General features: G+C 38.7%; 1 protein-coding gene across 1 annotated transcript; it reads right to left on the bottom strand.

Annotated features, from left to right (window-relative positions):
* Positions 1 to 6,980: 6,980 nt before the first annotated feature.
* On the bottom strand, positions 6,981 to 21,058 carry LOC121386020 (fibrinogen-like protein 1). Its single transcript, XM_041516816.1, has 5 exons — positions 21,022 to 21,058; positions 18,202 to 18,332; positions 16,910 to 17,006; positions 12,135 to 12,299; positions 6,981 to 7,255 (listed from the first exon to the last, which is right to left on the bottom strand). The coding sequence occupies exons 1-5, from the start codon at positions 21,056 to 21,058 to the stop codon at positions 6,981 to 6,983; spliced, it is 705 nt and encodes a 234-aa protein (XP_041372750.1).
* Positions 21,059 to 21,466: the final 408 nt, after the last annotated feature.

The following is a 21,466-nucleotide window of genomic DNA, read 5'->3' as shown; positions in this document are numbered from 1 at the left end:
ACGCATAAAACTACAGGCACTCTAGAGCAAGGCGCATAGTTGAGTGTGCCTTTAGCATTCTGGCTACTAGGTGGCGTGTATTTTACACCAAGATAGCTATCTATCCTGAGAATGTTGAAGCGGTTGTACAAGGGACAGTTATACTGCACAATATGTTACAAACTGAAACAACACCAGAAACAAGTGTAGAGGATCTCTTACAGGAACAGAGATCAGATGAAATCCAGGGATTTGTGGAACTAACAAATCTTGGTACCAAAAGTTCAGCTAAAGCTCTAGACATCAGAAACAGATTTGAGAGATTTTTCATAGAGAATCCTTTGTCTTGGCAGAATGCCCACATACAGAGAGGTCTACATTAATAAATGATCAGTCAGTTTATCATATATACTCTGCTGCAGGTGAACATTCTTCATCAAACTGTTCGGAAACAAAGGACTCTTCGTGAAACTTGTCATCTTCTTGGGTTTTAGACTCTTCATCATCATCAACTTCACCTTCGACACTAGTTCCCTTCGCCACAGTGATGTATGAAGATGTGAAGTTGGTCACAGTTCTAGAAAAGAAACCAATGAAAACTTATTTCAGAACATCAGTCTATCATTATTTGCAAAGGAATAACAAATTGTGATTTCATTCCATTGTTTTCTGAAAGTTCCACCCTTGTTATGTGCTTTGTATTTACTAAACTAATTGTTTTTACATTATAATCTTTGGGAAAACATGTTTCGAACACCTTTTTATGTTCTATAGTTATAAATTATTTTGTTGAATGTCACCACAAGCACACAGATTATCATTACATTGTAACATAAAGTAAATTTGTTTTACTTAAAGACGCCTCTAGAGCACATTGATTTTTATCTTATCATCGGCTATTGGATGTCAAACATGGTCATTTGGACCTATTTCTTTACCGGAAACCCGCTGCCGCCACATAGGCTACTCTTTCCAACAAGCAGCAAGGTATATTTTATATGCACTTTACCAGACAGGACAGCACATACCACGGCCTTTGATGAAGCAGTTGTGGACCACTGGTTTGAACGGAAACATTGTAACATTGAAATACCTTCTTTCTGCAATATGACCTATCAGAAATTGGAGACGATCATAGAATTGTCCTTTGTTGACAGTTTGTGCCCCTGATCCACTTACTTGAGACTGCATCATTTTCCTGTGCATGGCATTAAAGTGGTCTTTTATATTCTTCCATTTCTGTTTACATTGTTCCCCTGGAAAAGATTTTTTTAAATAATTTTAAAAACCCTTATTGTGTGGAACATATATATGTATTTGTGTAATACACGTAATCCTGCAATATACCAAGTCATAAATGTGTAACTTATAATTGGATGTGGGGTTTTTCATGAGAGATCAGTTTATTTCAGTGTTTATTTGGTGACTTCCTTATAGATAGTTAAAAGGCTTATAGTGCATTTATTCTGAATCATATGAAATAACACTGTTCCTGTATGGTTTTCAAAGGAACTTAATTGTACGAAAACCTCTTCAGTTTTAAATTGTAGGCCTAAATTGTGTTTGGCAGTTGTCTGGACTAGAGATCATTCTGTAAGTATGTTACATTCATTTAATAATTTGTGTTAACTTCAATTAAATGTCACCATATTTTTATAATTGCCCCTGCGCGTGCTGTAACCTCACAGTGGTGCAGGGGTGTAACATTCTCTTTGAGAATGGCCAATACAGCACAAATTGAAGTTTAGAGTAAAATTCGGTGTCCGTAAAATTCTGTGATATTTGTATTTATATTTTTGCACAGTTCTTTACACTGTTTTTGTTTAAACCTTGAATTTTTATATTGATGTTGATCATCACTTTATTTATTTGCATTACCATAGTTTGACACCCAATAGCTGATGTATTTTTCGTGCTGGGGTGTCGTTAAACATTCATTCATTCATTCATTCATTCATTGTTTCGTCTTCTTCCTACCTGATTGTCCGTGTAGAGTAGCCTAATTTGGATGGCCAAGTAATTTAAAGTGTAATCTTTGCATTATCAAACAATGTGACGAACTTTATGTGTTATAACAAGGACATAATAATCTCAGGGGTGTTTCATTATTTTGTTTTATTTGATTTGTTATCATTTAAGAATACTTGTTATACCAAGTACTTACAATCAAGGCCCTCCACGTCCATTTGATCAGCAAATTTTTTCCACGTGTTGGTGATTATAACTTTATTCCTGTGATCCCTACAACGTACATCATAAAGTAAAGGATTCTCCTCCACACAGGTTATGAGCAGGTCTTGCTGTTCTGTAGTCAGCTTCGGGGCTTTCCTCCAAGAAGTGTTGTCCATGGCGTAAAACTAATCAGATTAAACAGATTTGAACGAGGACAATTATCTAAAAAATGGCGCCAGCAAATATTCCGCGTTGTGTCGTCACCGCAAGGAAAACTCGCAGAAATGCGGTAATGGAAAAGGTACTATGTAAATGCATGTATCGATAAACTCGCGCGCGGAAACGCGGTAATGGAAAGCGGGCCTTAAGCTGAGATTCCTTTTGTCCGGTTGCGTTTGCGGCTCCATTTACGACTCCGTTTGCGGTTGCGTTTACAATACGTTTTGAGTGAATCCATTTGACGGCAAAGTATGCGTTTATACAGTTACCGCACGGCGAAACGGATGAATCGCCCCACGGAGCGATTGAAATAAGCGCATGCGGTTTCGGATAACTAAACGCAAACGGACCGCACTAATGGAATCACTGGAACAAGCTGGCTTGATTAAACCGCACCGCAAACGGAGCCGCAAATGCAACCGGACAAAAGGAATATTAGCTTTAAATGAATGTAAGTACTGCTGGACCAAGATCGGAAGAAAATTCAACGTCCAAGACATGACAGGTGCAACAACAACAAAAACAACAACAACAATAACAATAATAATAATAATAATTTATTATTAATTATGCTACAATTATACACGCATATCAATGGAAAGTTGGTAAACACAACCATCATAATGAATTAAAATAATATTAGGTTCACTAAACTACAATAATATTGGGTTCACTCAAATTACGTTTACACAGGATCCGGAATTTTTTGCAATGTTTTAATTTTGAAAAAAAGGTGATTAAACAGGGCCGCCGTAGCTAGGATTTTTCTGTTGGGGGGAGGGGGCAACTGTTAAACGGTTAAGAAGAGAATTAAGTTTATATAATACTTTCTGGATTTTTTCCTGGAGGGAGGCGTAACTCCCCCCGCCAGCTACGGCTCTGTTAAAGCGAATCCGGACCCCCATATCTCCCTACTGAATCATGTTAACACCCTTTATCCTCGTTTAATAATGAAAAAAGCCATACCGGTACTATAATAACATTAAATGAGTTCAAATAACTGATGTGCATGCTCACCAACTTCCAATCTGATTAAAATTAGCTCTACTGGGTCTAGTCAGTAGATCTAACAGCATTGCGTGGACTCCCATGTCCAGGTGACAATTTAAATATCGACCAATTACACTTCGCCTTTTATAGCGTTATTCGGGAGCATACAAATTCTAAAAATATCGGGCGAGACTATTTATGCAATAGGCGAACTCGTTGGTCTATTTCAACATTGAAAAAACAGGGGGAAAAGTGCAATAATAAACTCTGGAATGTATACTATATAAACAGATTTTATGGCTATACCATTACGGGTTTTTTTCGTCTTGAAACGAATTTTATATAAAATTTTATATTGCAATTAGTTTCCGGCATACTTTGTAATTCACCCGAATTATTTCGTATACGCTCGCCATTATCCCGAATGTTTTCAAATTCTTTTCAAATCACTGGCATGATTTTGCTAGTAAGGTTTTGATTGGTCGAATGAAAGGTCAACTGGACATGAGCTCCAACGGGCTGCTGTCAGATCCACATGCAATAGTGGAGCTAATTTTAATTAGATTGACCAACTTCTTACTAACAATAATGTTTACCTCAGACCTCTCAAGTCTCACGGTTTTGCCGTGAGACTCACGGTTTTCAGCAAAGTCTAACTGTATCCCAGGGTTTTTTATCTCGAAAATCTCCCAATCCGGCCAGAAATAAGAAACAAAGTGCGATGCCAAATAAGTTTATCGCTAACAGTCTCGCGCATTCTCGTTGAAAGTTTGCACGCGTGACGTAGCTGTAACAAAGAACATTAAATGTTGTGTCATTAAATTAGCACTTGATTATGTATGAATAGGTAAATATCCAGGATTCTACTTGAATCTCCAGGTTTTTGTGTTTCAGTGTCCATATTGTGTAGTTAAAGATATACATTCACCGGCATCCCAAACGAGACAGGACGGAGCTAATTGTTAAATGGAGTATCGCTCCATCAAAGTGACCAACTAATCCAACAGGTAACAACACAAGTGTTATTTAGAGAGGTGACATAAACAAAAGTGTATTTTGAATGTGAATTTGAAACATGAATGTCGTAGTCGTACAATGGCGTAGTGAGGGTGAGGGGAAAAGATAGTTATCAATAAGTAGAACTAGATAAAAAAAAAGTTCATAAATTGCACTGTCAATACATCTTTTATGCGATGTCGATTCATTCAAAAGAATGTCAGTTAGAATACGTTCAGCAAGTGAGGTTTTTCAAAACAAAACTTGACAAACTTCTGTTGATATTCAACGCGTACAGATGGTATCAGAGTACATGATCATTGCAGGTGAACATTATGAAAAATATGAGAAAATACTTACTAAACTGATGGAGCGTGCCAGAGAAAGTGGAGTCCAAATTCAAGAACAATAAACTACAACTAAAAGCCAAAGACGTAAAATACCTAGGATAATGTCTTGAACCCAGACACAGGTCAAGTACAAGCCATTGTTGATATGCCACCACCTGAAAACAGACGATGTTCAAAGATGTTTAGGGACTATAAACTTCCTTTCGCAGTATATGCCAGTAATAACTGCTCCTCTAAGACAGTTACTGAAAAAAAGGATACGCCATGGACATGGAGACATGAACATGAACATGGTGAAGCTTCAAAATAATTTGGACACAAGAACCAGTCCTGAAGTTTGTTACGAACAGATGTTTCACAAAATGGTCTGGGAGCTTCTCTATTGCAAGACAATCATTCAAATATGTATGCTTCAAAAGCACTTATCCCAGCTGAAGTAAATTACGAACAGATAAAACAAAGAACTGTTAGCGATTGTATTTGCATGTGAAAATGTTAATCAGTACATTTATGGTAAGATGGCCACAGTTCAGAGAGACCCCACACTACTTAAAGCAATTGTGCGAAAATCGCTATCTAAACCATCACCGAGATTGAATTGCATGATGATCTGATTGCAGAGGTATCAGCTTAACGTGATAGGTACATATGCTGTCCAGGGGGTACTTACCTCAATTTATTACCCCAGCAGGCACTCATAACGGGGAAAATAAAAATCATAATTTCGCACTGAGAAATTATCATGCATTGGTCTAACGAACAATACTACTGGATGATTTGACGCTTACAAACCAATGACCTTGTCGGTACTAAATATGACGTCATCATGATTTGACAAACACACACAATGACGTCATGTAGTCTAAAGAGTTTGCGTTTACGGCTGTTTGTTTTTTTGTGTTAAATTTATAACAAAATGTCATTTTAATGCAGTTCATTATGGATTTTGTACCAGAATAAAGATAACTTGTTTTTGAAAATTATTTATGAACGTGATTAAATTACAAAGTTATAGCAATACTCAGAACAGGGCGTAAATTGGTTTGCATCGTCTCTATACATGTACGTGCATGTTTGTTGAAAATACAGGCTTTTAGACAAACAAAATAGCTCAGGTAATAAATAGAATAACAAACTCGGCACCAGTTATTATCAAATTTGATAATAACTGGTAACTCGTTTATTATCCTCTCTATCCAAGTGACACAACTATGGACAAAGATATTAATATAATGATTCACAATGTGAAAAATAACCCTCTGATGAGTGCTGAAAAGCTGAGTGAGTTAAACAAATGCAACAATAAACGATTTGGAATCAAGATAACTTTGCAACTTGATACATCACGGTTGGCCCACTCACGAAGGAACATTTCCTGTTCAGCCATGTCCATACTGGAATCTACTGAATCAAATCCACGAAGTAGATGATTTTGTATCATTGGTGAAAACGTTATAATTCCTAGATGCATGAGGCAACTGAATGTTGAAAATGATCCACGAAGGACATTAATGAATGAATAAATGGATGTGTATAATCATACAAGTCATCCAGAGCGTGACAAATCATGTGTTGGCTTGCCTAGACAACAGACATGGAGGGCTATGTGCTAGTGACGTCTAGCCCCATTCAACACTACTGTTATACAGTAATCGAGTAACTGAATTTACTAATAAATTAATATTGATTTCTCATGCATGTATTACATTTTAGTAATTAACATTATATTTCAAACGTTTCGAAAGATATTTAAGGTTTATTATAAAATTTCAAATGGATTTTGGATAACACAATGTAAAGAAGCAATGTATCAATCACTGAAAATTACCCATGCTATAAAAAAGGAAGAAGAAATAGTAAAAACATTTGAAGAACTTTACATTTACCACATACATATGAATTTACAAACTTTTAACCATTTTATAATTTTTAAGGAAGGGGAGATCTAACATATTAATTAGGCATGTATATAATCATACAAGGGCACGTGATATTATGGAACCAGTCATAACAAACGTAAATACGGTATATTTGAAGAGCTCACAAAGCCTTAAAGTTGTTTGCCACATAAACGTGCATCGTTTACTGTTCGAATCTTCATGGTTGAAGTTCATAATTTTCTGGCTGAATCCTCATGGTAGATGTGTTTTGTTTACTGTTCGAAAGTTCACGTTTTTAATGTTCATCAATACCTGGCTAAATTGTCATGGTATATGTGTTTTGCTTACTGTTTGAAACTTCATGGTTGAAGTTCATCATTTCCTGGCTGAATCTTCATGGTAGAAGTGTGTCGTTTACTGGTCTAATCTTTATGACTGATGTCTTCAAACTGGAGTATGCATTGATCCAGTGATCGAACCAGACGATCCCCAACCCGTACGTTGACCTAGTTTCTGAGTTGTACCAGATACCATTTAGGTTGGATTTGTGACACGCACGGAACCACCAGCCTCCCATGGTGTTCATAGCACAGTTCCAATTGGGATACCCATCATTGTCGTGGTCATTCGTGGAAAAGAATCTATTGTTGTGGTATGAAAAGCTGTCTCCTGCAATGCAGAAAAATATATGAGAAATAAATCCTATATTATTTCCATGCCAGCTCACAAGGATGACCCCCCCCCCCCCTTTTATTTTATGGGGGTGCTGGGGGAGGGTTTTTCGCTTGGTGCGTCATCGGATTGGAATCGATTCCAGTTGGTGGGCCCATTGGGCTATTTCTTGTTCATTACGACTGGTACATCAAAGTCTTGATATGTGCTATCCTGTATGTGGGATGCTGCATATAAAAGAGTGCTTGTTATTAATGGAATAATGTAGCCGGTTTTCTCTCTGACTTTGTCAAAATTATCAAAGGTTTGACATCTAATAAGAGATGGAAATAATAAATCAGTATGCTCTGGTGGTATCGTTAAACAACAAAAAATAAACTTTGTATTGTTCTGACATACTCATACACCCAACCACCTACAATCGAACTCTATGCCACACAAACTAAAATTATTCTTGGACACCAGGAACTACGCTAACGTTATGATATGGGTATTTTCATAGGAAAGAAAGCACTAAAATAGAAAGAAGGTAAACATGAAAAATACAATTGTATGGTGTAAAACAATGTAGTGGGCAATGTATTACGGTTTTGTGATTCAATTTAATGAATTTAAAGTACAGTAAAGTACATTAGAACGAACACGCTTATAACAAACTACCGGTTAGAACGAACTGATTGTAAAGTCCCGATTTTCTCCCCTATATATTAGTAATACATTTTAATGTATAGAACGAACTATGTATAGCGAATTAACTGTTAAAACGAACCAATTTTGTGGTCCCAAATAGTTAATTCCAGTGTAAATAAGTGTTTACATAACGAACCGTGAATACCGGAAGCATTACGTATCAAACCAATCAGTGTAAAACGCTGCAAAGCCGTGGGATCGACCGCACGACCGCACTAAAACAACAGCCTAAATAACTTTTGTTTGTCTGGACTTGGGAACAGGTATCAATTAAGGGATTAAGTCACTAATTATACCGGAACCGTTACGTATCAAACCAATCAGTGTTAACGGACAGCTGAGCCGTGAGATCAACCGTACTCCAAAAACAGTCTGACACGTTCAACTCAATATATATATACAATGATATTAATCAGCGGTAATTAATGGGATTCTCTTTGTTTGTTATAAATCCGTGTCAGTTTTTCGTTCAGTATGCAATCATGACGGACACGAAAACATCACGCAAAAGAAAAGCGCTCGATCTAGATGTGAAATTTCAAATCGTTGCAGCTGTTGATCTCGGACAAAAATCAAAGAAAGACATAGCAGCTGAGTTCGGGATTCCCAAATCCACTCTCAGTACCATCTTGAAACAGAGGGAAACGATTTTATCAAAATGTCAATCTTCAGAATTCAACACAGCTAGAAAACGAATTCGCACGTCCGAATTTCATGATGTCGACGATGCTCTCTTTTTGTGGTTCAAGTCAGCACGCAATAAAAACATCGCCTTGAGTGGACCACTACTTATGCAAAAAGCGGACGAACTGGCAGCCAAACTTGGCCATGTGAATTTTAAGGCAAACAATGCATGGGTAGAACGTTTTAAACAAAGACGGGGAATTATTTCCAAAGCTATGCATGGTGAAAGTGCCGCAGTAGACCAAGAGGTTGTTGATAACTGGCTGACTTCACAACTTCCAAATTACCTTGCCGTGTTTCATCCAAAAGATATTTTCAACGCAGACGAAACAGGACTGTTCTACAAACTTGTTCCTCAAAGAACGCTTCAACTGAAAGGAGAACAGTGTCACAGCGGGAAGAAATCAAGTCGACTAGTCGACAACTGTCCAGCGCATCCGAAAGTTTCCGGATTAACCAGTATAACACTGGCTTTTTTGCCCCCGAACACTACCTCGAAAATCCAGCCGATGGACCAGGGAATAATCGCAAACGTAAAAGTGAACTATCGACGAGAGATGATGAGTGACATCATCACGGCATTCGACAGTCAACAGGAGCACTCAGTTTCCATCTTGACGGCAATCAACACAGCCCATCGTGCTTGGCGTCACGTGACCTCATCGTGTATCGTGAACTGTTTTGCAAAGGGTGGGTTCAAAAGTGCTGCGTGTTCTGAGAGTTCTGACGACGAAGACGACAACACCCCGTTAGCAAATCTACAGACAGTGTGGAATGAACTCGTGAGAGCCATGCCAGTGCCACATGGTGTCACTCTGGAAGATTATCTCACTGCAGACGAGCAAGTTGTAATCACCGAACAGCTGACAGATGACGACATCGTTTCAGAGATTATCGGAAAACGAGACGGCCACAGTGATTCTGAACCAGAGGACGATACACAGGAGCCACCCGAACAGCCAACGCCCACAGCAGTTGAAACGCACAAGGCACTCAAGACAGTCAGACTGTTTTTTCAGAGCAAAGGAGATATTCGATTGCCAGTATTTGACAGCATTGCGGACATTGACTCGGCATTAGAAGTTATGCGTCCAACGCTAAGTAAACAAACCACGATTAGTGATTACGTGACGAAACGTGATTAGGTACATGTAATTCACTAAACTCTTTTGATGTGATCTTTCAGTAATGTTTTGTTGTATTTATTGATTGTAATAAATGATATATTTTTTATAAATGTCTTATAATCACCAAGGCATTTTTTTTTTTTTTTACTATTATATTGAGTTCAAAATTCAAAATGGCCGACTTTCGGAATAAAAATTACCAACTTCTGCAAATGTGTACAGCGAACTACTGTTATAACGAACCAATGAAGCTGGTCCCTTGCAGTTCGTTATAAGCGTACTTTACTGTACATGTATATGGAAACTAGAAAAGAACGAGTTAGATCTTAAACATTGGTATATTTTTGTGCTCTGTTGAATTGTATTCAGAGGTCCATTCCTTGACGTGGTGAAAGAAAGAAAGAAACGTTTTATTTAACAACAACCTCAACACATTTTATTTACCGTTATATGGCGTCAGCCATATGGTTACGGACCAACACAGATATTGTGAGAGGAAACTCGCTGTTGCCACTTCATGGGCTACTCTTTCCGATTAGCAGCAAGGGATCTTATATGCAGCATCTCACAGACAAGGTAGTATATACCACGACCTTTGATATACCAGTCGTGGTGCACTGGCTGGAACGAGAAATAGCACAATGGGCCTACCGACAGGGATCGATCCCACACTGACCGCGCATCGAGCGAACGCTGTAACACTGGGCGACGTCCCGCCCCTTGACGTGGTGAGGTAGCTTCCATGACTTGGAGAGCTATGCCAGCTGACACATCAGCTCCTGGTAGGGTCACCCAAGCTGGATTGGTCAAAGGGTAGAGACTAGACTAATATGCACCGGACAGACTGTGGACGTAAGTCAAGAGAGACGGCTGTCTAGGAGAAGGAAACTCCAAAATCAAAACTGGGCTGGAGAGGCCCAGAATCCTACTAAGGAAACTCTCCTAGGAGAAGGAAAACTCCAAACTCAAACCAGGTCCTCTGAAGTCAGAGTACAGGAGTTATGCATAAGCAATAGCGTGGAAACCGAAAGGAAATGTCTGTACATGCACCAAGCTCTATCACCATCATCATCATCAGAAATGTTAATTTGTTAGAAAACAATGTTTGGGTGGGTTTTTTTTTTTCAGAACATATTTTGATTTGATAGTTTCCATTATCATTCCATAAACAAAATACAGTGTATGCTAATTACAACTCCCATCCATATGATAGACCAACTATGAGTAGTTTTGTAGCGCTAAGAATTGTTTAGATAGCATACTCTAAATCAGAGCAAAGAATTTGAACATTTTTGTTCAGGAAATGAAGATAGTCGTTTCATTGTTCAGTGGTTTCCAATAAAGGCTATTATTAGGCATTCAAACATTAAACTGTTTAAGACAGCAACTGGTTAGGCATACATGGATTACACAAATACAACGTAGGGGTGGAATTTAGCTTTTTCGGATGAGTGTTCGCTTGAGTTGTTTTCATTGCAGGATGGACATAATTGGGTAGACCCATTCAACTGATTGGATTCTATTTCTTATTCCAACCAGTGCACCATAACTGGTCAAATGCCGTGGTATTTGCATTCTTGACTGTGGAAAAAAGCATATAAAAGATACCTTGCTGCATTAAGAAAATATAGCGGATTTATTAATGCCCACGATCCACCTCACCCCAAGAGAGCACTCTACACCAAGCTCAAAGAGAAAAGAACTATACACCCGACCATGGCCATAGAGGGCGATCAAACAAATTCTATGCAAGAGAAGTATCACTGAGATAAATCTTGACTGACCACCGCCTCACTGAAGCTTGCAATCTCACTACCATTAATAAAGTCAAACGTCTTAGTCTCAGTGAAGCCAGGGATCTTACTATCATAAAGTCACACATCTTAGTCTCATTAAAACCCTAAACCTTACCGTCATTAAAGACTGAAGTTTTACCCTTAATGAAGCCTCGAATTTTGTTATTATCAATGTTACAAGCTTTACTCCCATTAAATCTGGACTCTCACAATCAGTAAATATCAAATTGTTCACACCAATGCAGCCAGGAATCATACTTTAATTAAAGCCACAAGCCATACTCTCATTGAAGCTGATCTCTAACCCTCAAACTGAAGTTACCACCATTGAAGTGTTGAGCCCTGAAACTCAAGTCTTACCCTCAATGAAGCCTGGGAAGTTGCCTCCATTGAACTATCGAGTCTTACTGACGTCTGAATCCTTACCTCAAATGAAGATTCCTGTCTTAACTTCACTGAAGACTGGTATGTTACCCTTAAAGTTTACCCTAATTGAAGACATATCTTATCCTCATTGGGACCGGAATCTTTCCCTAATTTAAGACATATATCGTACCCTCAATGAAGCCAGAATCTTACCGGCATTGCCAGAGTAGCCTGAAACGTGAAGTCTGAATTTATCAGACTCTGAACCCACAGAGAACGAGCTGTAAGCTGCGTGACGAATCTCCCCATTGAACCGTCCCAGATCTACCATCAGCTCGTGAGTCTTCTGGCTGGTTAGTCGGTGGATGTTAGTGTTTCCTGAAATATCAAGTCATTTCAGTTAGTCGGTGGATGTTAATGTTTCCTAAAATATCAAGTCATTTCTGTTTGTCGGTGGATGTCAGTGTTTCCTGAAATATTGAGTCAATTCAGTGTTTCCTGAAATATTTGAGTCATTTCAGGTAGTCGGTGGATATTAGTGTTTACTCATTTCATAAAATATAGAATAACTTCAGATGGTTTATGTTTGTTATTATTTCACCAAGTATTATAATTTCAGTTAGTGTATATTAGAATACTAAGTCAAACTAAAAACTTCACAACCGTTTCATCTTGACTAATTAGCAAATATAACAGAACAACGTGTTAAATAAGGGGTTTCTTTTTATTATTGTATGACGTCCAAAGAAAGAATAGGAATAAATGTCGAGTCAAAAATCTGTTCGATGTGCCCACAGCATTCATCAAAACCAGAAATGGTAAAAATGGTAATTCACAAGCCGGGTCGTCTGATGGAATCACAGGTTTAGTAGCGCGTATACTGCAATGCAACGCCTCCAACGTCTGATGCGTGTAAAGACTGCATTAGGGATACAGCGCCGTTGTTCTACTAATGAGGCACCACGTTTTTGCAAATCTGTGGAGGGTTCCTGAGAGTGTGTAGGCGTCTTCCCAGCACATCCCAGACGTGCTCGATGGGATTCAGGTTGGGCGACCGTGAAGGCCAATCCATAACATTGATGCCCGCGTTCCTCAGGTAATCCCTTGTCAAGATGGCCGTATGGGGTCTGGCGTTGTCATGCTGAAAAATCAGGCCTGGACCAAGAGCTGTCATGAGGAGCACAAATTCCTGGACCAGCACCTGGTCGCGGTATGTAACAGCGTTGAGGTTCCCACGGATGATAAGAAGTCGAGAACGTCGAGCACGCCAAACCATTACACTTCCGCCTCCGAATCTGTCAACTTCACTGACACAACACTGAGCATGACGTTCACCGCGTCGCCTCCAAACCCTCTGCCTGCCATCGGCAAATCGCAGTGTGATTCATCGCTAAACACGACTCTATTCCATTCCCATCCATCGCAAGTGGCGTTGTGCCCACAGTTGACGTTGACATCGATGACATTGGGTAAAAATGGGTCCACCATATGGGCGCCGTGCGTGGAGGTGAGAGGTTCGCAGCCGATTTCGGATCGTTTGGCGGACATCTGACGTCTGAAATGTTCATTACTAGTTGCTGTCGCTGTCATGAAACGGTTGAGGGGGTGACGTAACACAATACGACGCTCATCTGCCTATGACGTCACACGTGTCTACACAGTCGGGAGCGATCAGCGGTGGTGCCCGTTTGTTGTACTCGTTTCCACAGATTATAAATTGCCCGTCGACCGCAACTCAACACCCATCCAACGTCAGCTACTGACGTTCCCGCGATCAACATGCCGACGACATGTTCACGTTGCACATCGAAACACGTAAAAAAATTCGTTTTAATGTGTTTTTTGCTTGTGTCAGACTACTGTGAGCAAATAACGATGAAAACACGTGTGCTATTTTAGTCACGTGACCAGTGACACGTGCAAAACCAATTTTGCATCAATGGTGCTGTGCACGTGCTATGGGTAGGGTCACGTGGGCTATGATGGGCTTCAAATGGAGTGTAGACAATATTTATTCCTGAGAAATACCTGCTTTCAACACTCATTGACTTTATTCACATTTTAATTGTGAAGTTTTTAAGTTGAATCGGTATATTTCATAAAATATAGAATCATTGCAGATAGTTTGTGTTTTTCATAAAATATAGTAATTTTAGTTAGTGTATGTTGGTATTTCATGGAATATAGAATCATTTCAGTTAGTGTATGTTGGTATTTCATGGAATATAGAATCATTTCAGTTAAAGGGACATTCTTGAGTTTGCTGCGCTTTTTAAGATGTTATCGACTAAGAGAGACTTTTTAACGATTGTAATTACATATCAAATATAGTTTTCTGCCTAAAATATTAGTGGCTGCATATTAAATGTGTTTCTGATCGTTCTACTATTTGTACTAGGTTAAATTTCATTTTATTTCCTAAAATATATTTTTTCGTACGTACGAAATTATTTGAAGACAACATCCAGTTTGGGCTTCTTACAAATATTAAGACGACCAGAAACACATTGAATATACAGACACTTATATTCTAAACAAGAAAATATATTTAATATGTAAGTTTAATCGTAGAAATATTTTATTTTTCGGAAACAGCTTACAATGCAGCAAACTCGAGAATGTCCTTTTAATGTATGTTGGTATTTCATGGAATATAGAATCATTTCAGTCACTTTCTGTATGCTAGTATTTCATTACATATAGGGTCATTTTAGTTATTACTGTGAAATCATTTCGTTCATGGTGCTCTAATGTGTTTCGTGGACTAGAGCAGTTAATGAAAGAAAGAAATGTTTTATTTAACGACGCACTCAACACATTTTATTTACGGTTATATGGCGTCAGACATATGGTTAAGGACTACACAGATTTTGAGAGGAAACCCGCTGTCGCCAATACATGTGCTACTCTTAGATGCAGCAAGGGATCTTTTATTTGCGCTTCCCACAGGCAGGACAGCACAGACCATGGCCTTTGTTGAACCAGTTATGGATCACTGGTTGGTGCAAGTGGCTTACACCTACCCATTGAGCCTTGCAGAGCACTCACTCAGGGTTTAGAGTCGGTATCGGGATTAAAAATCCCATGCCTCGACTGGGATCCGAACCCAGTACCTGCCAGCCTGTAGACGGATGGCCTAACCACGACGCCACCGAGGCCGGTAGAGCAGTTAATGAAGTCAAGAACACAACGGCAATATAATGTTTGTGAACATATAATACAAATCTATGATACGAACTTTTGGATCCAGAATTTAAAGGTATACTGTCACGGATTTAAGCGCCTTATTCTCCAAAAGTGCATGCAGATAATAAATGAAAATTACATCAATGATTGGAAATCAAATCTGACTATTGAATCACCTTAACTAAACCATGATGGAGTGAAATACATGCCAATCATCTTGACAGTATTATTTTTTTAATTATGGACCATTGCCATAATTATTAATTTTTTTTACAAAATATCATTAATAAGTGAAGTATGATGGTTAATTAGATTGTTGAATAAACAACATTTTGGGACAAATCAAATACATATGTTCTCGTAATACTTTGTTAGGCCATTTAATAGGTCAGTGGTCTGTGACAATATGCGGTTAAGTACCTTACGGAATGCGTATTTGAGCAAAACTACAAAAAATGTAAGCCCAGAAAATAAATGATTTCAAACGTGTTTTTCTATATATTAGTATTTCTGGAATATATAGTCATTTCAATTAGTCTGCATATGCTGATATTTCCTGAAATATTGTAATTTCAATTAGTATATGAATGTTAGTACTTCATGAAATATAGTTTCATTTTATTTAGTTTGTGAATGTTGGTATTTCCTGAAATATAGTCATTTCAGTTAATTTGTGTTTGTTAGTGTTTCTTAAAACACTTCAGTACCATTTTCAATTATTATGTGTCTGAACCCGTGGAAATTAAAACTAATCTGTAACACATTTGGATGAAGTTACAACATAATAAAACAGGTGTGTGTGACCATTGAAACAGAGAAATAGCCTTAATTACATATTACAGTTCGTCTCCATAACCGTTACGTCTCAGAGGGTCGTGCGTCATTGAAAACAAAAATGGATTTCGTGGTGTTAGAAACACCAGGATGACCAACACTTTGGATGTTCGGAAATTGATAATCTAAACAATAAAATGTAAGTAAGTGTAACTTTAGTTATTGAAAAAAAGCTCTAATAGTGAAAAATACGTCGTACTGTTTGACATATAAGACTATACAATGCACTGTTAACTAACCCGCACCCACGTGTTTCAGCACAGTTCCGTGTTCGCCATAAGCAAACTCAAGGCGAGCTGTAGATCACTATCTCTAAATGGTGCTGAATGTTTAAAAGGTCATTCCTGAGTTTGCTGCAATCTTTAAGATGTTATCGACTAACAGAGACTTTTTAACGATTGTAATTACCTATCAAATATATTTTTTTCTGCATAAAATATTAGTGGCTGTATATTAAACGTGTTTCTGATCGTTCTAATATTTGTACTAGGTTAAATTTCATTTTATTTCCTAAAAAAGTATTTTTTCGTACGTACGAAATTATTTGAATACAAAATTCAGTTTGGGCTTCTTACAAATATTGAGTTGATCAGAAACACATTGAATATACAGACACTGATATTCTAAACAAGAAAATATATTTAATATGTAAGTTTAATCGTAGAAGTATTTTATTAGTCGGAAACATCTTACAATGCAGCAAACTCAGGAACGTACCTTTAATTTAGTTAATACATGAGTGTCGGTATTTTCTGAAACAGTAACTTCATTTGGTCTCAGTATTTCCTGAAATTTTGTCCGAATGCTGATACTGTTTTGGGAGTTGAAGGTTTTTGTGGTTGTTTCTTGTTTGTTGTTGCTGATGTTGTTCCCCTTTTTCTGTTTATTATATTATTTTTATTATTGTTTAACGATGTGTATTTGCTGTTGTTTTTTGATGACATGCATTGATATTATTCTATACTGACCGAGCCAAAACTCATTAGTTAGATCTCCAAATCCTGCTTTGTAAGTATCCCAATTCTTTGTGAAATTCTCAGATCCGTCCACTCTCCTTTGTATTATCTATATTAAATAAAATTGAATAAATAAATAAATAAATAAATAATTTAAATTGACAACAAAATTAAATGAATAACAAATAACTTGAAATGTGTTCGTTTAACGACACTAGCAGGGTATTATTTAAAGACATCACTAGAGCACACTGATTTATTAATAATCGGCTATTGTATATCAAACATTTGACATATAGTCTTAGAGAGGAAACCCTCTGCATTTTTCCGTTAGAAGCAAGTGATCTTTTATATGCACCGGCCTCGGTGGCGTCGTGGCAGGCCATCGGTCTGCAGGTTGGTAGGTACTGGGTTCGGATCCCAGTCGAGGCATGGGATTTTTAATCCAGATACCGACTCCAACCCCTGAGTGAATGCTCCGCAAGGCTCAATGGGTAGGTGTAAACCACTTGCACCGCCCAGTGATCCATAACTGGTTCAACAAAGGCCATGGTTTGTGCTATCCTGCCTGTGGGAAGCGCAAATAAAAGATCCCTTGCTGCCAATCGGAAGAGTAGCCCATGCAGTGGCGACAGCGAGTTTCCTCTCAAAATCTGTTTGGTCCTTAACCATATGTCTGACGTCATATAACCGTAAATAAAATGTGTTGAGTGCGTCGTTAAATAAAACATTTCTTTCTTTCTTTTATATGTACCATCCCACAAACATGGTATCACATACTACGGCTTTCGATATAATGGGCCCACCGATGGGGATCGATCCCAAACCGACCTCGCACTAAGCGGGCGCTTTACCACCGGACTACGTCCCGGCAGGATCATAGACTATTTCATCATCGGTTTCTGGATGTCAAACAATTTGAATCATAATCTTCGGAAGAAACCACCATTTCTTTCTTTTAGCAGCTATATATGTTTTTCTCCTTCCCACATATTCATTTTAACTTATTTTCGTACTTATATCCGAGTAAGGTTCAAGCACGCTGTCTTGGGCACACCCCTAAGCTATCTGGGTTGTCTGTCCAGGATAGTGGGTTAGTTGGTTAGTGTTTAGTAAGAGAGAAGAAGGTGTAGTGGCCTTACACTTACCCGTTGAGTCCTTAAAGGAACATTCCTGAGTTTGCTGCAATTGTTAAGATGTTATCGACTAACAGACGTTTCAACGATTGTAATTACATAACAAATATATTTTTCTGCATAAAATTTTAGTGGCTATACATTAAACGTGTGGAAGCAACATCTCACCAGCCAGCCTGAGTCCGCTGTCATTTCACAGAAGACGCTGATTGGCTCTCCGCCATCAAGTGGTGTCACGGAGTAAACGCCACTCGGCAGGCCTCGGTCCCACAAATCAGTGCAATCGTGTGACTCGAGTTCTGTAATGAACGGGTGTGACGTTATTTAAAACGTCATATGGACGCCAACGACGTTATTATCTAATGCAAAAACAAACTAAAAACAATCATGAATAAAAAAAATATAATAATAATAATAATAATACAACAATAATAAAAGTTAAAAGAAATAAAACAAACAAATAAAGACACACATGCACACACAATAAACAATTCTTCAGCCAAAAACAACACATTTTTAGGCTGCCTTGTTAAACTTCAGAATAGAAAAACACTCGGAGATATTCTAACTGTTAATGCTTTTTGTGTTGTATTTCTTCGTTTTTTCCTTAACCATATGTCTGACACCATATAACCGTCAATAGCATGTGTTGAGTGCGTCGTTAAATAAAATATTTCTTTCTCTTTTTTTTTCTTCGTTTTTTCTTTCCTCCTTTTTTTTGGGGGGGGGGGGGGGGGGGAGGGGCATAAATAAATATCCTTTGCTATACTTTACGACACCATAAATGCACGCCTGACGCGTAATTGTTTAAGGAATCTCACTATATTTTTTCATTGATCTTTTATATGCACTTCCACATAGACTGGACAGCATATATCATGGCTTTGATATACCAGTCATCGACGAAGCTAAAGCCACTGGCTCCTTTGCCATCAATTTTAGTAATAAGGTAGGCAGAATGCGAGATTTCTGCTCGTCCTAACCCATCCCCTACTAACCTAGTAGAGACAGAATGACAAACAAGTAATCAAATGCTGTGTTGACAGGATAAAGTAATCAAGAAAAGTATTATTTTGAGCTCGATGATTAGACGACATTCTTAACTATGAGTGATAGCTGATTTATTTTAAATTATGTATTGTTGATTATTATCTATTCTCTGTCAAAAAGGAAACGCATAGGTGATAGGGAAAGAAGAAAAGTGTTTGATTTTACCAAATATCGGGGTTTTTTTGTACAATGTTGCTGTATGACCATGTTTGTTAATGTTCCTGGAATGGGACAGCATGCCCAAATGCACCCTAAAACAAATTCAACGCACGTTGTGCGACAATTGCAGGAAATCGGCGTAAAATGGTCGGATTTAGACAAATGCACGTGAAACTCGGGGAAAAGGTTGGGGTAGTGATGGGTATTTAAAGCTGCAATGCTCGCCATGATGCTTCATTTCCATTTCGACGTAGACGAGTTACAAGATGCCAAGACTAAGCCTGCCGAATCGAAACATTGTAATAGACCGCCTCCAGTTAGGTGAATCGCAGTCAGCAGTCGCACGTCAATGAACGTCCATCAGAACGCCATTTCACGTCTCTGGGACAGGTACCAGCAGTTTCAATCAGCTGAAGACCGGCCCAGCAGTGAAGAGCTCGCATAACAACTGCAGCACAAGATCGCTACATCCGGGTTCTGCACTTGCGTCACCGAACTGCCACAGCAACGAACACTGCTGGACGCATAGCTGGTTTGAGAAGGATATCTGCACAAACCATTCGGAACCGACTTCGAGAAACTGGTTTACGGGCTAGAACCTGCGACGTCAACATCGCCATTTACGTGTTCGCTGGTGCACGAATGTACAGGGGTGGAACTTGGGGAAACTGGCGGCGAGTATGGTTCAGCGACGAGTGACGTATCCTTCTACAGCGACGTGATGGACGACAACGTGTTTACAGACGCCGCAATGAACGTTTTGCCAACAACTGCGTCGCCCAAGTTGACAGATTCGGTGGAGCAAGTTTCATGATGGGGGATCCATATCATACACCGGCAGAAGTGAACTTGTGTTCGTACAAGGCAACCTGACAGCTGTACGCTACCGGGATGAAATTCTTCGCCGTCACATGCTTCCCATTTTGGATCAGCAGAGAGAACTCTTTCAGCAGGACAATGCCAGGCCGCATACGACACGTGTAACAATGGATTTCCTACAGAATGATAACATTAATGTGCTGCCATGGCCATCAAGATCGCCAGATCTCAATCCCATTGAACATCTATGGGACGAACTGGACAGACGTGTACGCCAGCGTTACTCGGAGCCTCAGACGATTCCGCAACTGTCACATGCACTGCAGGAAGAATGGGCTAGGATTCCACGTGCCCAGATTCAGAGACTCGTTCAGTCTATGACAAGGAGATGTCGCGCAGTGATTGCTGCTGCTGGTGGCCACACAAGGTACTGATTTCAGCGCCCTCGCGCGACGCTGTTTGGTGACGAAACCGCCGTCAGTCCATAGCAAGAACATTGTCACATACTCATGTCCAATTTGACTGTGATACGATCATAAATAAATACAAATTATGTCACTTTGTATTAAATAGATAATTCCATGAATATTTCGCCTATGCGTTTCTTTTTTGACAGTATATGTTTGTACAAATTCAAACAAAATTGAAAATGTTTTGATGCTCTCTCAATTAATATTTTCCTCCTTGCCAACAAAGCACTTTAATATTTAATAAACTTCAAGCCATCGGAGTCACAACTATTATTACTTTGACTTAGTAAAATATGGTTTTAAATACCGTTACGTTATGTCTATACTTTGAGCCTGGCATCCCAAAACAAACAAAAAATAATTTGCACATCTTAATATTTTCATCTTCCCCTGGCACCCAGGCACTTTAATATTTAATAAATCTCCAGTCATCGGAGTCACAACTATTACTTCCTTTGGCTTTGGTAAAAAGTAATGTGGTTTTACTTACCGTATCCGACTGATCCTAGTTGTGATATCTGCGGCATTGTCAGTAGACTGAATTTGTAACCTGTGCACCGCTGTTCTTCTTTGTTGAAGACGAACCCCAGACACCACTGGCCCAGCCGTCTGCTACACGCATTGAGACAGTTGCTAGGAGACTGGATCCCATTCTTTATAAAATATCTTTTAACGTCTTCAGACTGAACAGATTTGTTGCTAAATAGTTTTAAATAGCCATCTTGACTCTGCCTGCAACTTTGAGATTGGACATTTGCTACAAAACTTGCAGATACTACGTAGTACAGATATATAGCAAGAATAATAGATTCTGGGTAATTCTTCATAATGACGTCGTAAACTACACAGCCAACCGTCGTTGTGAGTTGTCATGCAGAGTATATAATTGAATCTACTTGGTGAGCAAAACAAGTTATCACTCGTTCTAAGATAAG

This window comes from Gigantopelta aegis, chromosome 12 (assembly GCF_016097555.1).
Source record: "Gigantopelta aegis isolate Gae_Host chromosome 12, Gae_host_genome, whole genome shotgun sequence".
NCBI lineage: Eukaryota > Metazoa > Mollusca > Gastropoda > Neomphalida > Peltospiridae > Gigantopelta > Gigantopelta aegis.
The sequence above is the reverse complement of the archived record's forward strand: the minus strand, read 5'-3'. Positions and strand labels throughout refer to the sequence as shown.

Coding starts and splice junctions, on each gene's coding strand:
- LOC121386020 (XM_041516816.1), bottom strand. CDS start 21,058: ATGCCGCAGATATCACAACTAGGATCAGTCGGATACG. Junction 18,333..21,021: donor ACTAGGATCAGTCGGATACG/GTAAGTAAAACC, acceptor CGTTCATTACAG/AACTCGAGTCACACGATTGC. Junction 12,300..16,909: donor AACTAATGAGTTTTGGCTCG/GTCAGTATAGAA, acceptor TTGATATTTCAG/GAAACACTAACATCCACCGA.